We start from the raw sequence: 14,212 nt of genomic DNA, 5'->3' as shown, positions 1-14,212 counted from the left end.
TAGGCATTTTCGGTTCCAGACGTGACCTACGAGCACCAGGTCCGTGCCAGGACCTGGCACAGGGTCCACAGGGGCAGGGGATGGGTGCCAAGGGATGCCCTCCCTGCCTGATGCCACTGTCCCGGTGTCACACCAAGCTGAGGAGCAGAGAAACCCCCTGGGCGGGGTAGGGGTGTCCCCCAAATCGCGGGTGGTGGGGGGATGAGTGCTGGGGTCGCTACCACGCGTGACACGGCGGCACCATACCGATGCGGGACGGGAATTGGTGCTTGGGCTGTCGCCAGTGCCAAACCTTTTCCCGTGCCAGCGTGCGCAGGGGTAGGGGGATTAGGAGTTGTTGCCCTCCTCTTCTCATAGCTCTTCTCGCTCCTCCCCGCCCCTCGGCCCTGCAGGTCTGTCTGCGCCTCCGCCCCGCGCCCGGCAATGCTGACAGCGGTCTGCGGCTCCCTGGGGACGCAGCCCTCCGACGCGCCCCGCGCCTCCCCGACCCACCTCGACCTGCAGCCGCTGCAGCCCTTCCAGCCCCACGGCAGCACCGCCGGGGGAGCCACCGACTTCTCCTCCCAGCTGCCGCCGCCGGAGCTGCCGCTGGCTGGACCCGATGCCTCCGCCTTCGCCGCTCCCGGCACCTACGACCCTCATGGCCCCTCTCGGTTAGAGCTGCCCTCCGACGGCCCCGCCGCCTCCGGCGCCTACGCCAAGCTGCTACCGGCCGCCCCGGACATGGCGCATCCCTACGAGTCCTGGTTTCGGCCCCCCCATCCCGGCCCCCCCGGTGAGGAAGGAGGTGTCAACTGGTGGGACCTCCACGCCGGAGCCAGCTGGATGGAGCTTCCTCCCGGGCAAGGCGGGGGGTTGCAGGTGCCCGCGCACCCCGGGCTGCCGCCGGCCCTGGGGGGGTACGGCGGGGGGGAGCACCAGCTCTGCGCCCCCACTGCCCACCTGCTGCCCCCCCCCGCCCAGCACCTCCTGGGACCGGAGGGAGTGAAGGCGCTGGAGGGACCCCCCGAGCCGCGGGGGCCGGAGGCGGAGGGCGGCGGGCGGCCGAAAGGTGCCCGTCGCGCCGTGCCGCGGGGCGGGGGGCAGGCGGCGTGCCGCTGCCCCAACTGCCAGGAGGCGGAAAGGGGGGGTCCCTGCCCCGAGGGGGTGAAACGCAAGCACCTACACAACTGCCACATCCCCGGCTGCGGGAAGGCGTACGCCAAGACCTCCCACCTGAAAGCTCATCTGCGTTGGCACAGCGGCGACCGTCCCTTCGTCTGCAACTGGCTTTTCTGCGGGAAACGCTTCACCCGCTCCGACGAGCTGCAGCGGCACCTCCAGACCCACACCGGCGCCAAGAAATTCGCCTGTCCCGTCTGCGGCCGCGTCTTCATGCGCAGCGACCACCTGGGCAAGCACATGAAGACGCACGAAGCGGGCAAGGACGGGGGCGAACCCGAGGCCAAGGGCGCCGGGGACCCGGCGGCCGGCAAGGGAGGCAAGAGGGAGTCCGAGGGGGGGAACGCAGCCCCCACAAACTGAGCCGCTGTAGCCCCGGGGGGCGGGGGGGCGCGGATGGAGGTGGGGAGGACCTCGGCAGGGGGGGCACCCTTCGGGGCCGGTCTCCGAAGGGCGTTGGGACGTGGGAGGTTGCGCAGGGCTGGCACCTTGTGCTTGAAGCGGTGGCGAAGGGCGGGGGGACACGGCCCCGTCCCCCGCTGCGGCGGTGCCGGCTGGGGAGCGCCGGAGCTGCCCCGGGGCGGTTTCACTTGTCCCCCTCCCGCTCTCCCTCCCCGGTTCCCCCCTCCCTCGTCCTCCCCCGGCTTCCCAAATCTTTTTTTTCGGGAGGCTGCTGGCAGGCGGCGGGGCTGTTTGGGAGGAACATCAATGGGAGCCGAAGAAGCAGGCGCTGCCCGGGCACGTCCAGCCCAAAGGGGAGGAAGGAGAAGGAGAAAAGGAGAGAGGAGAAACCCGGGAGCCCTAGCTAGGGGAGGGTGGCTGCAGCCCCCTGGCCCCCTCCCCATGTTCACCCCACAACCTTTGGCGTCCCAGGCTTGCCTTGCCCCCCTGCCCCAGTGTCAGCCTGGCTCTTTCGCTACCCACGAGGTTTTGACATCCACAGAGGGGCTCAGGAGTGCCCGCGGCCCCCTGCCCCGCCTGGGGATGCTGGGCTGACGGGGTTCCCATATCCCTGAAGCCCCGCTTTGGCTGGGGACTTGGGGGCGTGAACCTCTTTTTTAGGCCAAATGGAGGTTAAAATGGGGAAAAGAAAAAAAAAAAATAAAGAAGTCCTGCTTGAATGTGAGCCGGGGGGCGGCGGGGGGCTCGGCGGGCGCGTGGCGCGGCGGCGGGCGGTTGCCCAAGCGCACACCTGCAGCTTTCCCACACCCACCGCCGCGGCCCGGGGCGGGAAGCGCACGGGGCGGCCGCGGGCCCGGGAGAGCCGGGGCGGCAGCATTCCTCCGGCCTGGCACGGCCGCGCTGCCCGCCGCCCTGCGACCCCTGCCCCCCCCCCCCCCAGCGCCCCGTGTCTGTCCTACCACCCACCCCCCCCAAATCCAGGGACCCCCCCTGGACCTCCCTACCCCCGGGCATGCTGTCTGTCCCCTGGGGACCCCACTGGAGCCTGCAGCCACCCCTCTGTGTGTGCTACAGGGACTCTGTATCCCCAGGGTTCCTCCCACCGTCCCCCCTATGCATGCTGCTTGTCCCCCTGGAACTGTTCCTTCCCTGGATCCTGTATCTCCAGGGAACCTCTGCCTGTCCCTGTGCATGCTGCCTGTCCCTTCCCAGGTCACTGTATCTCCCAGAGGCCCTCTGGGATATCTCCCACCAGGGACCCTTTATCTTTTCTTCCCTGGGACTGTCCCCCCTTCCCAGGGGACTCCATAGCCACCCTTCACCCCTGGCTGGTGGTCCACAAAACTTTTTTTTTTGGCCTTTTAGGTCTTATCCTCCCCCTGATTTTGGCAGAACTCCTTGGAGATGGAAGGAGGCACTGAGCCTGGGACCTGGGGGAGGTGATGGGGAGCAGCGCTGGGGCTGAGTGGGATGGGGCTTGCCGGCTGCTTGGAGCACCTGGGGCTCCCCTGGCTCTGCCCCACAGCCAGCACCAGTTCACACTGTTGGGAATCTGAGGAGGTGGGAAAGTGGGCGGGGGGGGGGGGATGATCTCCCTAAATGGTTTCATCCTGAGGGGGCTGTGTCTGGGACTGCAGGGGCTGCCCAGGCACAGAGCACCCGGGGATCTGGGGGGAAAGGGGTGAAGGTGAAGTCGAGTGGGGTCCATGCCCAGAGGGCACCCCAAATCCTTCGGTTTTGATTGATTTATTATTATTAATTATTAATTATTATTAATTATTATTATTTTATTAATTATTATTATTTTATTAAGGTGAACCCAGGCTTTGCCACTCGGGCAGAGTGGACATCTCGGGCTGAAGCTGTGGCCGTGGACCTTGCGGATGGGAGGGGTGGGACCCCTCACAGGGTCCCATCCCCCTGTCCTCGTCCACATCCCTGTCCCCATCGGTGTGCGAGAGGCCGATGGCAGCCTCACCATGCTGTGGGGCCAAGGACGAGCCATGGGACTGGAGAAGCCCAGCACGAGGTGAAGTCTCGCTGTGAGGGTCCTTGGGGATACGTCCCAGCCCCGGCATGGCCGCTACTGCCCGTACACAGGACTCGGATGACCTGGGCTGCCTCTAGCTCTTGAAAGACATCCAGCATTTGCCTTTTCCAGCACAAAACTCCCCCTTGGTGCCCCCAGCTGGGATTTCGTCTCCTGAGAGGACCCTGGGGGAGCTCGAGACCCTCCTCATGGTGCCATGGCGTCGTGCTGGTGGCCCACTGGGTTTTGGTAGCTGAGCCTGGTGCTGACAGTGGTGGGGGGCTCTGGCTGTTGGAGTTCCCCACGCTGCAGCTGCTGGGGAAGGTTGGGAGGGCTTTAGGGGGATTATGCTGGGGGCACCCTAAGGTGGTGGGGAGGGAAATACATAGCGGGGGAGCCCGTGGCCATGCTGGGGGTGAGACAGCCTCACTGAGCTGCCCCTCATGCCTGGCTGAGAGCTCGGGGACTGTGAGGAGGGACTCCAGGTGTGCTCTACCCCCACACCACCTCCCCAGGGCCCTGCCTGCCGCGATGGGGCAATGAAGGCTGTAAAAACCGGGTGGGGAGGGACACAGAGGCTGGCTCCCACCCGCCAAAAACCAGTCCAGCCTGCTGCAGTGTGGGGATCCCGGCCCTGTGCCCCGAACCACCCGCGTCTCCCACCCCCGAGCCTCCTCCCCGGGGCAGGGAGGAACCAGCCCAGCCCGGGGCCCTGGGTGGCCCCCAGCGAGTCCCAGCCCCGGGCAGGGGGTGGCTGTGGGATGGGCAAAAGGGATTAAGAGGGACCCCCGGGAGCAGGGTGGCCCGAGGTTGTGCTGCAGCCAGGGGCGAGGGGAGCGTGTGTGCTGTGATGAGGCTGCGGGGCTGTGGGTTTGGGTTTTGTACTGGAATAAACGCCGCGTGTTTTCCACCCCCCGGCTCTCCGGCTCTGTCTCTGACAAGGAGATCCCCTGCGTGCGGCACCCCGGGCCTCCACCCTGGCCTCGGGCCTCCAGGGCTGCTCAGGATGGGGATGCAGGAGGGGTGCAGGAGACAGCCGAGGAACAGCTGAGCCCCATCACCCTCCCCAAGAAGGGCCGCGTCCTGCATCCCTCTGGCCCGGCCTCCCACGCCGGGACGCGCCGGGCGGGCGCCCAGGGCCCCCACCGCGGGCAGGGTGCCTGCTGCCCCGGCAGGTCTGCCTGCATACCGCGGCGCGGGCGTGCCCACGCGGGACGCTGCCCACGCGGGGTGCTGCCCGTGGCGGGGGGACGCTGCCCACGGAGGGTGCTGCCCACGCGGCGTGGTGCCTACGGGGGGGGCACTGCCCACGCGGGGTGGTGCCCGTGGAGGGGTCTGCCCTACGGGACCCCCCTCAGCTCATACCCCAGTCCAGCGTCCCTGCCTCACGGGGGACAGACCCGGGACCCCACGTCCGCAGGCTCCTTCGGGGTATGGCCCACCCCCGCCCCACGGGACTGCCCGTGCCCGTTCCCCTCGTCCCAGGGGGCTGCCGGTGCCGGTTCGCCCCCGTCGAACGGGGCTGTCGGTGCGTGGGCCGGTCCCGGCCGCTCTCCGCCGCGCGGCCTCCGGCCACCGGGCGCCGCCGTCGCCCGGGAGGGGCGGGACGGGACCGGGGGGGCGGGACCGAGAGACGGCGGCGCGTGAGTAGCGGCAGGTCCGTGGGGTGCCGGGGTTCCTGGGAAGGGGCTCCGTGCGAGGGGCGTCGGGAACCGGGGATGTGCGGGTGGGGAGTCTCGGCGGCGATCAGTGTCGAGGGGGGCGCCGGTTACCGGGCCAGCGCTGGTGAGAGTCTCCGATCATGCGGAGCTGCGGGGTCCCGGAGCAGGAGGTGCCTTCCAGGCCACCCCGGAGACGGGGGTCCCTGATGTCCCCGCAGGTCCAAGGACCATGTCATCCCCAAGCTCTCCCGCGTGTCCCCACGTCTTCCAGCCCTAAAGGGACCCCGCGGACACATCCGGGACGGTCACAAGGGGGTGCTGCCTATCCCTTGGTGCCCCCCACATCCTCTCCGCCCGGTTTAGGATGGCAGGGCAGGATCCCACACCTTCGTCCTGCGACTGCTTCGTGGCGCTGCCGCCACACAGCGCTACACCCGCTGTCATCTTCGGCAAGAACGCCGACCGTCCCACGCCACGAAGTCCAGGAAATCGTCTACGTCCCCGCTGCCATCCACCGTCCCGGGGACAAAGTCCAAGTAAGACTCTGCTGAAGCCAAGGTGGCTGCAGGGGTCAGTGCACCGAGCAATGCCAGGTCTCAGCCCCACGCCGTGTGCCCTTCCCCCACAGTGCACCTACCTGGAGATCGAGCAGGCAGAGAGAACCCACGCCGTGGTGCTGAGCCGTCCTGCCTGGCTGTGGGGTGCCGAGATGGGTGCCAATGAACACGGCGTCTGTGTGGGCAACGAGGGCGTATGGACCCGTGAGCCGGTTGGGGAGGACGAGGCACTACTGGGGATGGACCTGGTGAGGTGAGGATTGTGTCCTGTGTGCCACCCTCCCACTGCCCCGGCTGCCCCACGCTGTCATGTCGCACCCATGGGATGCTGCTGGTGTGCCAGGCTGGGTTTGGAGCGGGGCAGCTCTGCCCGAGAGGCTCTGGAGGTGATCACGGCGTTGCTTGAGCGCTACGGACAGGGTGGGAGCTGCAAGGAGGAGCCAGTGCCCTTCATCTACCACAACACCTTCCTGCTGGCTGACCGCACGGAGGCCTGGGTGCTGGAGACAGCCGGCCGGTACTGGGCAGCCCCAACGCATCCAGGGTGAGTGGGAACTGGTTGTGCTGGGAGGATGAGGAGCCCCATTTTTCCCCTCAGCCTCACCCCTCTGCGACCTTCGCAGAGGGCAGCCGCAACATCTCCAACCAGCTCAGCATCGGGAAGGAGATCACGGCCGAGCACGTGGGGCTGCGGCAGCGAGCCCACAGCCAGGGCCTGGTGGAGCGGGGACGGCGAGTTTCAGCTTCGCCGAGGTCTTCTCCCTGCCACAGCAGCCCCCACGTATGGAGGCCGCCAAGGCCCGCTACCATGCGGGCAAGGAGCTGCTGCGGCAGCATGCAGGTAGGGGGACGGGGACGGCGCACGGGGACGAGGACAGGGCATGGGATGGCCACCTATGGCTCGCCCTGCTGTTTCCCTGCTCCCTGTGGCCATGGCAGCCGTGGTGGCCGCGGTTGAGCTGCCGGTGCTGACGTGGTTCTGCCTTCACCTGCCAGGTCACATCACGGCAGAGACGCTCATGGGCATCCTGCGGGACAAGGCCAGCGGGATCTGTGTGGACTCGGAGGGCTTCCGCACGGCCGGCAGCATGGTGTCTGTGCTGCCCCGGGACCCCTCCTTGCCCTGTGTCCACTTCTTCACGGCCACCCCTGACCCTTCCAGGTGAGGATGCCGAGGGGGGACAACCTCACTCCGGGTGTGATTGGGACAAGGCAGAGCCGTGCCCTGGGCTGGGCAAGCAGCATCTGCTGTTGTGCTGGCCGGTCACAGGAACCCGGTGCTGTTCTCTGGCAGGTCTGTTTTCAAACCCTTCATCTTCGTGGCTGGCCTCAAGCCCGTGCCACAGGTGAGGTCTCCCACCTTCCGTGACGACCCCCGCCAAGCAGATCCCACGCTTCCAGAGCACGGTCGATCGGCAGCACGAGCTGTACCGCCGGCATCAGGCAGCGCTGGAGCTGATGGAGAGGGACCAGGTACTGCAGACCCTTCCCCAGCCCCCACTGCCCCAGGACCCCCACACTGCTCTGGTGATGTGGAAGGCAGCTGGGTCCGCTGTGCGTGCTTGGGCTCAGCTCTCCTCCCTCCCTGACATGGCCAGGAGCAAGGCCAGAAGCTCCTGCAGATGCTGCGGGGCCTGGAGAAGCAGGGCCTGGAGGGGATGGATGCGCTGCTGAGGGGAACAGTGGCTGCCCGCCCAGAGGACCTGACTGACCTCTTCTTTGACTGCGTGGAGGCAGAGATGAAGTTTTACACATAACCCCATGCAGGTGGGTGGTCTCAGCACAGCCTCCAGCCCCCTAACCTGCCCCAGAGGAATCGCGGCCTTTGAGAGGTGGCTATGGCCTGAAACACAGGTGCAGAGGGAAAGGAGAGGGACGTTGGAGCGAGGTTTGGAGTCCTGCCCGCAGCCTGGCATGTCTTTTCCCACCATCAGGCAGAGCCTGCTGTGCCTAGCCCCGCTGGGACTGGCTGTGGAGCTGGGGGATCTGTGGCAGACAGGATTGCTGTAAGAATAAAGAGGCTTTAATCCTAAGTGCGCGGTGCTGTGCTGGTGCAGGGTGTTTGGGGTAACTGCGTGCTTCTCGCTGCTTTGGCACGAGCCTCCTCCTCTTCTGGAGCCTTGGTCTGAGCTTGGCTCCTACCAGGAGCTCGCTGGGCTGTGGGCAGACGTGCTGCCCCACCATGTGCCCCCAGGGATGGCAGCCGTGTGCCCAACTTCGCCTGGGTACAGGGCTGCAACCTGCTGGGTCCTGGGGCTGTGACAGTGGCTGATCCCCCCCAGCCTGGGCTCAATGGTGTGGGAGGCAGCAGCAGCCCGCTGATGCTCCTTGAGCTCCTCCAGACGGGTCTGATGTTCCTTCAGGGCCTCTTGCTGTCTGCGCTGCGAGCGCCCAGACAGCTCCTGGTGCAGCTCTGCAAAGAAATCTGCCAGGGACAGAGGGAAAGAGTGGGGAGAATGACAGGAGATCTGTCACAGCCACCCCAGCTCGCTGGCACCTCTGGCCTGCTTAAACCCCCACATGTGCAATGTGTCCTGCTGTAGTCTGAGCACCTTTGCCTTCAGTGAATGGGCTGCTCAGCTCAGAGAGCAACTCACCGTCTTCCTCCTCACTGCTGGTTGAGTCTTCACCATCCTCCTCTTCCTCACTCATGCTGCCACAGATGAGCTGCGCATCCAGCTGTAGGAGGTGAGGAAGGGCTCTGAGAACCAGCTCCCTGCAAGCACCAAAGGAGGAGTAGTCAGTGCCCTGCCCTCCACACATCATCACCTTGGGGCTGGGAGCACTTTGGGGTGACACTGAGCCCTCTGGCACCATGGCCTGCCAGCGCTGCACCCCCTGGCACTGCTCCCTGCAGCCCACCCCACAGCCAAGATGCAGATTTCTAGGGTTTTGGAGTGGTGATGCTCAGGTTGTATTTGATACTTGGGGGGGGTGCTGTGGCCTGCTGGGGGCTCATGGGGTTTGGGGGTCTTTGCTCCCCTGACCCACCTGTATCTGTGCTGGTGGGTGCATTCGTTTCCCCTTAAGTCGAGGATACAGAGGCTGTGGGGCAGCTCGTCTGCAGAGAGCATAGGGAAGGCAGCAAGGAGCCGAGATGAGACTTGAGCCACTTCCACCACACCCTGACACCCTTCCATCTCCTGCAGCTCTTCACCCACTCTTGAGGTGACAGCCATGGGGAAGTGGCCTCTCACCTCGCAGCTGGGGAAACTGAGGCAGGGGAGGTGTGGGGATGTGTATTGCACACCTTCCCATGTGAGAACTGAGAGTTTTCCCCTTCCCATTCCCTGTCTGTTTCTTTTCTCACCCCTGGCTGCAAGCAGCATCACTACAGAGTAAAGGAGAGAGATGTTATCCCTCTGCTCCTCCCTCTTCTGCCAAAAAAATCACCCATGTGAGGAGCTGGCTGGAAGATGCAGGAAGGACTGTCAGGGCTGGAGCAGCTTTGCTCCAGGTTGAAATCTCAGAGCTGATTGGGGTTGCTGCAGCTTTCTGCTGAATCAGGACCCGAGGTGAAAGCGGGACCTAGAGTCTACTGGTGGAAGGGATGGCTCAGACCTGGCCACAGGGCTCCTCTATGCTGCTTGGTACAGGCAGGGCAGCCCAGGGTGGCTCTGCTGCAACTCCAGATGGCACCTGAGAGCTAGAGGCCCTGGCAGAGCCTGGACCAAGGGCCTGCCAGCATTTCGCTGGTACCCAGGGCACCTCTCAGGCAGACTGAGGCCATGTATGAGCCCATTCCCATCTCCTACCCGTATCCAGAGTCTGTATCAAATTGTGGGACAAGTCCAGGACTCGCAGGTGGCGCAGGGGCCGCAGGTTCTTCACTTGGCAGATTGCGGTTTCCAGACAGAGAGAGGAACCTGCAGAGCAGGGGGAGTGCAGTGATGTGAGGCAGTGGGCATACCAAGACCCCCAGGCTCATAGCCAGCAGCACCAGACTTCAAAGCCCCCTGGCTCTGCCAAAGGAAGGAGGGAGCCCCGTTCTCCTCTAGCCACGGAAAGCAATCTCCTTGGGGACAGGAGCTGCTCGTACCGCAGGTTAGGAAAGCAGTCCAGGTTCTCAATCGTCTCAATTTGGTTCTGGGAAAAGAAAAAAAGGATAAAAAAAGCTCAAGACATTTGTCTATTGCATGAAAAAATGAGATTTTGGGAATACCATGGGAATGTTCCAGCCTCACAGGGGCAACATGATGTCACAGCACCTCCATGGGAGCTTGATGGAGAGGATACAGGGCTGTGATGGGCTGGGGAGCTGGCAGAGTTTGGGAGTGAAAACCACCAAATGGCTGATGCCAGACCCTGGCTGGAGTTCTGCTGGTGGCATTGTCGTGAGTGGGGAGTTCCCACAGGTGGCATTGTCATTGGAGGGAAGCGCTGACAGCCACTCTGGTCATGTGGGGAGCCAAACCTGGAGGTATCTGGGGTCCCTCTGAGGAGGCTTTTACCTGCAGGACCAGGGCTGAGTTGTAGAATCATTTCAGTTTGAGCTCCTGGAGTCCAAGCCCTGCCCTCACACTGCCCAGCTCACCACTAACCCATGGCCCTCAGCACCTCAGCTATGCATCTCTTAAATACCTCCAGGGATGGGGACACCTCTAGCTCCCTGGGCAGCCCCTTCCAGTGCTTAACAACCCTCTCAGTGAAAAAGTTCTTCCTCATCTCCAGTGCTTCACTGCCATGGTACCTTACCTGCTGCAGGTAGAGGCTGTGAGTGTCCCACAGGCTCTGGAGCCTCTCGATGGCACAGATGTTCTGCCGATCCAAGCGGATGATTGAAGGGAACAGCAGCTCTGTGGATCTAGAGGAAGAGGGGTGCTCAGGGTGTCTTTTGTGCCCAGAGACTCCTCACTGCCAGCCCCAGTGGGCTCTGTCCTGACCCTCACCGGCTCTCTGGGCACGAGGGCTCGACCAGCAGAGGCAGGTACTTCGCGGCAATGAGGCTGTTGGTGAGGGTCACCCCTGGGGACGTCTGCTCGTGGCCTGTGTGAAATCAGAGTGATGGGGACCAGCCCAGTGGTTCCAGCCCCTGTAGTACCCTCCCATGCTAAGCCCCACTCACCCTCAGGCTGGGTCTGCCCTTGCCCAGCCATGGCAGGGAGGTGGCCTGGGTCCTTGTGCCTTCCTTGGTCCCTCAGCTGGGGCTGTGGTGGGGGCTGGGCTGGCCCTGCTCCTCTCTTCGAAGGGAAGGGTGCTGAGGCAATGGAGGGAAGAAACGGGTGGGCTGGAAAGGTCGGTGTGGACAGGGCTGCCAGCCTGGGGGAGATCAATGCCGGGACGCCCAGAGAGACCATGGGGCTGAGACCTCCAGGCTGGAGGTGGAGTGGGGGACATGGGGATCAGATTCTCTGGAGCTGGGAGGCACAGAGACTCCTGGGCTGGGGTGGGGGGCTCATCAGGACCAGACCTCCGGGGCGGAGGGGGCACAGAGACTCTCTGGAGGAGGCTCACCGGGACCAGACCCTTGGGCTGAGGGGCACAGAGACTCTCTAGGGGGGGGCTCACCGGGACAAGACCCGCGGGGCTGGGAGGCACAGAGACCCCCGAGGCTGAGGGGTCACAGAGACCCTCGTGGGGTGTGCTCACTGGGACCAGACCCCCGGGGCTGGGAGGCACAGAGATGCTCGGAAGTGGGGGGGCACAGAGACCCTCGGGGGGGGGCTCACCGGGACCAGACCCCCGGGGCTAGGGGGCACAGAGACCCTCGGGGGGGCTCACCGGGACCAGACCCCCGGGGCTGGGGGGCACAGAGACCTCCGAGGCTGGGGTGAGGGGCTCACTGGGACCAGACCCCCGGGGCTGGGAGGCACAGAGACCCTCGGGGGGGGGGGGGGGGCACAGAGACCCCCGAGCTAGGGGGAACAGAGACGCTCGGGGGGGGGGCTCACCGGGGCCAGACCCGCGGGGCTGGGGGGCACAGAGACCCTCGGGGGGGGCTCACCGGGGCCAGACCCGCGGGGCTGGGGGGCACAGAGACCCTCGGGGGGGGCTCACCGGGGCCAGACCCGCGGGGCTGGGGGGCACAGAGACCCTCGGGGGGGGCTCACCGGGGCCAGACCCGCGGGGCTGGGGGGCACAGAGACCCTCGGGGGGGGCTCACCGGGGCCAGACCCGCGGGGCTGGGGGGCACAGACGGGCTGCGGCGGAGCGGGTCCGGGCGCGGGGGTCCGCGGGCGCCAGCAGAGGGCGCAGGCGGCCGCGTGCCCGTTGCTAGGAGACGGGCGGCGCCGGAAGGGGCGGGGCGAAGGGCGGCCGCCGCCGGTCCGCCGCGTTCCCAGCAGCCCGTGCGGTGCGGCCGCAGCGATGGCGGCGCTGAGCGGACGGTCGCCGTGGCGGCGGGGTGAGCGGGTCCGCTCCCGGGGCTGGGCTCCGCGGGGCTCGGGCGGGGCCGGGAGCTGCGGTAGCCGGGGAGGATGTGCCGTGCGTGCGGCCCGGCCTCGCTCCCGCGGCGCTGCCCAACGTGCCCGTTTCCGCAGGCTGGCTGCCCGCCCTGCAGCTCGTCCGCCGCGGCTCCAAGGCCGTCACCCGGCACTGGAAGGCCATGCACTTCCAGCGCCAGAAGCTGATGGCCGTGACTGAGTACGTGGCCCCACGGCCGGCCGTCCCACCGCGGTGCCTGGCCCCCACCGAGGAGGACCCTCAGGAGGTGAGCGCTCGGCCTGTGGCCGTTGCGGGGTCTCCCGGGGGTTTTGGTTGCCGTCCCGCGCTGTGGGTGGCCCTGGGGATGCTCTGCTGGGTGACCCAGGTGAGCCCCGAGCCCGGAGGGTAAGTCCGTTTGCAGGATGGGAGCAGGGGAGGCAGCGGCCATGGCTCCCAGCCCATTGCTGCTGGCTGCCCTCAGGACAACGGCTACGCACGGCTGCTGCGGCGACAGGTACAGGAGGTGTTCCGGGACAACAGGATGATTGCCATCTGTCAGTACAACTCCATGCCCGGCGAGGATATGATGCTGATGAGGCACTACCTCCGCAAGCACAACATCGAGGTCAAGTTTGTCCTGAACGAGGTAGGAGCAAGAGCTGCTGGGGCAGATCCCAGTGTGGCTGTGGGTGGGGGGAGGAGGAGGAGGGAGAGCCGTGTGGTGTCTGTCAGGGGTGAGAAGCTGCGTTTTGAGAGCTGTGTGTTCCCTAGATTGTCAGACCCGTGCTGTCACAGTCCAAGTACAGGAACCTTCTCCCTCTTTTCGTGGCACGCAACATCCTCCTGGTGAGCCCGGAAACCAAGGCGAGGGAGATGCTGCGGGTGCTGAGGGGAGTCCCACAGATCAACCTTCTGGGTGAGAGCCCTCCCTGCCTCCCTCTTTGTTGCTGCCAGGCTCGGGGCTCCCTCTGCTCACAGAGTTGTGTCCCTTAAAACGAGAGGGTGGATGGGGGGTCCTGCAGGTGTGAGCCTCTGGAAGGTGAAAGGGCCTTTGACTCTGGCACCCCGCTGCCCCTCCTCAGCTCTGCTCCTCTCTTCAGGCGCCTGCATCGATGACACCATCCTGAGCAGGCAGGGTGTGGAGAGCTTCGCCAAGCTGCCCTCGCTGGAGACTGCGCAGGGGCAGGCGCTGGGTGCCCTGGGCCTCCTGCCCTCCCAGACATCATCCGTGCTCCAGCGCTGCTCTGCGCACCTCACAGCTCTCCTGGACCAGCACATCCGCCAGCTCCAGGACAAGGAGACAGGGAGCCAAGCCGAGCCCAGCCCTGCCCCTCAGAGCTCAGGGACCCACTGATGCTGACCCCTGTCCCCAGCCAGGCCCTGTGTGTCAGCTCCTTCACCAGTTGCAGCTGGAAGGGCTCAGAGAGCGACAGTTTGGCCCTGGGTGGGCAGCCAGCAGCGGGACTGAGGCTCCTGTGGTATCACTGGTCCCTTTGGGGACCCCTGGCCTTTCCCTTTGCTCCCCACTCCTCACTCCGCTGGCACCTGGGAATGTCCTGGCTGCATTTTGGGTGCTGTGGGGCTGCAGAGGGAGGATCGCAGGGTGAGGGATCCAGTGTGGCTCAGGTGCCCTCTGGAGCAAGGGGAGCAGAGCAGTCCTGACTGAACTGGCTCCAGGATCCTGACCATTAAAGCATGGTGGTGGTGGAGACTATGGAGGCCTCTTCTTGGCGGGGGGCAGGGGGGTCCTACCGGGAGAGGCTGAGCACTGCTGCAGGGCTCCTGGGGCAGAGCGCGCTGGGGAGGGGACGAGGGAAGGCCCGGGGGATTAATGCCCAACTGAAGGGGGTGGGCCCTGCGGCCCCTGTGGGCAGGGCTCCTGGATTGGCCGTTTTGCTGGGGGCAGGGTCTGGGAGGCGAGGGGCCGTCCTGCCGCCGGGGCTCCGCGGCTGGAGCCGTTCTGCTCGGGGGTGAATCCGGGTCGGTGCTGGCGGGCGCGGGGTGGGGGGGGGGAGTCCCGGTTCCTCGGAGTGTCCCAG

At 65.8% G+C, this 14,212-nt stretch overlaps 4 protein-coding genes across 4 annotated transcripts; 3 read left to right on the top strand and 1 right to left on the bottom strand.

Moving 5' to 3' along the window:
- Positions 1–420: 420 nt before the first annotated feature.
- SP6 (Sp6 transcription factor) lies at positions 421–1,524 on the top strand. Its single transcript, XM_062019137.1, has one exon. It carries the CDS (start codon positions 424–426, stop codon positions 1,522–1,524), a length of 1,101 nt encoding a protein of 366 aa, XP_061875121.1. The 5' UTR covers positions 421–423.
- Positions 1,525–5,215: 3,691 nt separating this feature from the next.
- LOC104560932 (secernin-2-like) lies at positions 5,216–7,815 on the top strand. The gene is given in 13 exon segments (XM_062018266.1): positions 5,216–5,249; positions 5,617–5,719; positions 5,721–5,789; positions 5,882–6,063; positions 6,154–6,340; positions 6,342–6,354; positions 6,434–6,525; positions 6,527–6,544; positions 6,546–6,651; positions 6,807–6,972; positions 7,105–7,173; positions 7,175–7,283; positions 7,409–7,815. Coding segments are annotated over 12 exon segments (1,272 nt in total). The 5' UTR covers positions 5,216–5,249; position 5,617; the 3' UTR covers positions 7,568–7,815.
- A 24-nt stretch (positions 7,816–7,839) lies between these two features.
- On the bottom strand, positions 7,840–10,906 carry LOC104556204 (leucine-rich repeat-containing protein 46). Its single transcript, XM_062017595.1, is given in 10 exon segments — positions 7,840–8,130; positions 8,132–8,235; positions 8,363–8,526; positions 8,802–8,871; positions 9,566–9,653; positions 9,655–9,676; positions 9,850–9,896; positions 10,506–10,614; positions 10,700–10,796; positions 10,876–10,906. Coding segments are annotated over 10 exon segments (1,023 nt in total).
- Positions 10,907–12,084: 1,178 nt separating this feature from the next.
- Positions 12,085–13,887, top strand: MRPL10 (mitochondrial ribosomal protein L10). The gene is made up of 5 exons (XM_062018503.1): positions 12,085–12,153; positions 12,290–12,459; positions 12,655–12,819; positions 12,945–13,089; positions 13,274–13,887. Exons 1-5 carry the CDS (start codon positions 12,117–12,119, stop codon positions 13,525–13,527), a joined length of 771 nt encoding a protein of 256 aa, XP_061874487.1. The 5' UTR covers positions 12,085–12,116; the 3' UTR covers positions 13,528–13,887.
- The last annotated feature ends 325 nt before the right edge of the window (positions 13,888–14,212 follow it).

This window comes from Colius striatus, chromosome Z, assembly GCF_028858725.1.
Source record: "Colius striatus isolate bColStr4 chromosome Z, bColStr4.1.hap1, whole genome shotgun sequence".
Classification (NCBI taxonomy): domain Eukaryota; kingdom Metazoa; phylum Chordata; class Aves; order Coliiformes; family Coliidae; genus Colius; species Colius striatus.
Note: the sequence above shows the minus strand (reverse complement) of the source record. Positions and strands in the feature narration are given on the sequence as shown.

What these genes read in the sequence shown, in the direction of transcription:
- SP6 (XM_062019137.1), top strand. Translation starts at nt 424, where the DNA reads ATGCTGACAGCGGTCTGCGGCTCCCTGGGGACGCAGCCCTCCGACGCG.
- MRPL10 (XM_062018503.1), top strand. Translation starts at nt 12,117, where the DNA reads ATGGCGGCGCTGAGCGGACGGTCGCCGTGGCGGCGGG. An exon ending in ACGGTCGCCGTGGCGGCGGG is followed by an intron (nt 12,154 to 12,289) that starts GTGAGCGGGTCC and finishes CCGTTTCCGCAG; the next exon opens with GCTGGCTGCCCGCCCTGCAG. An exon ending in CCGAGGAGGACCCTCAGGAG is followed by an intron (nt 12,460 to 12,654) that starts GTGAGCGCTCGG and finishes GGCTGCCCTCAG; the next exon opens with GACAACGGCTACGCACGGCT.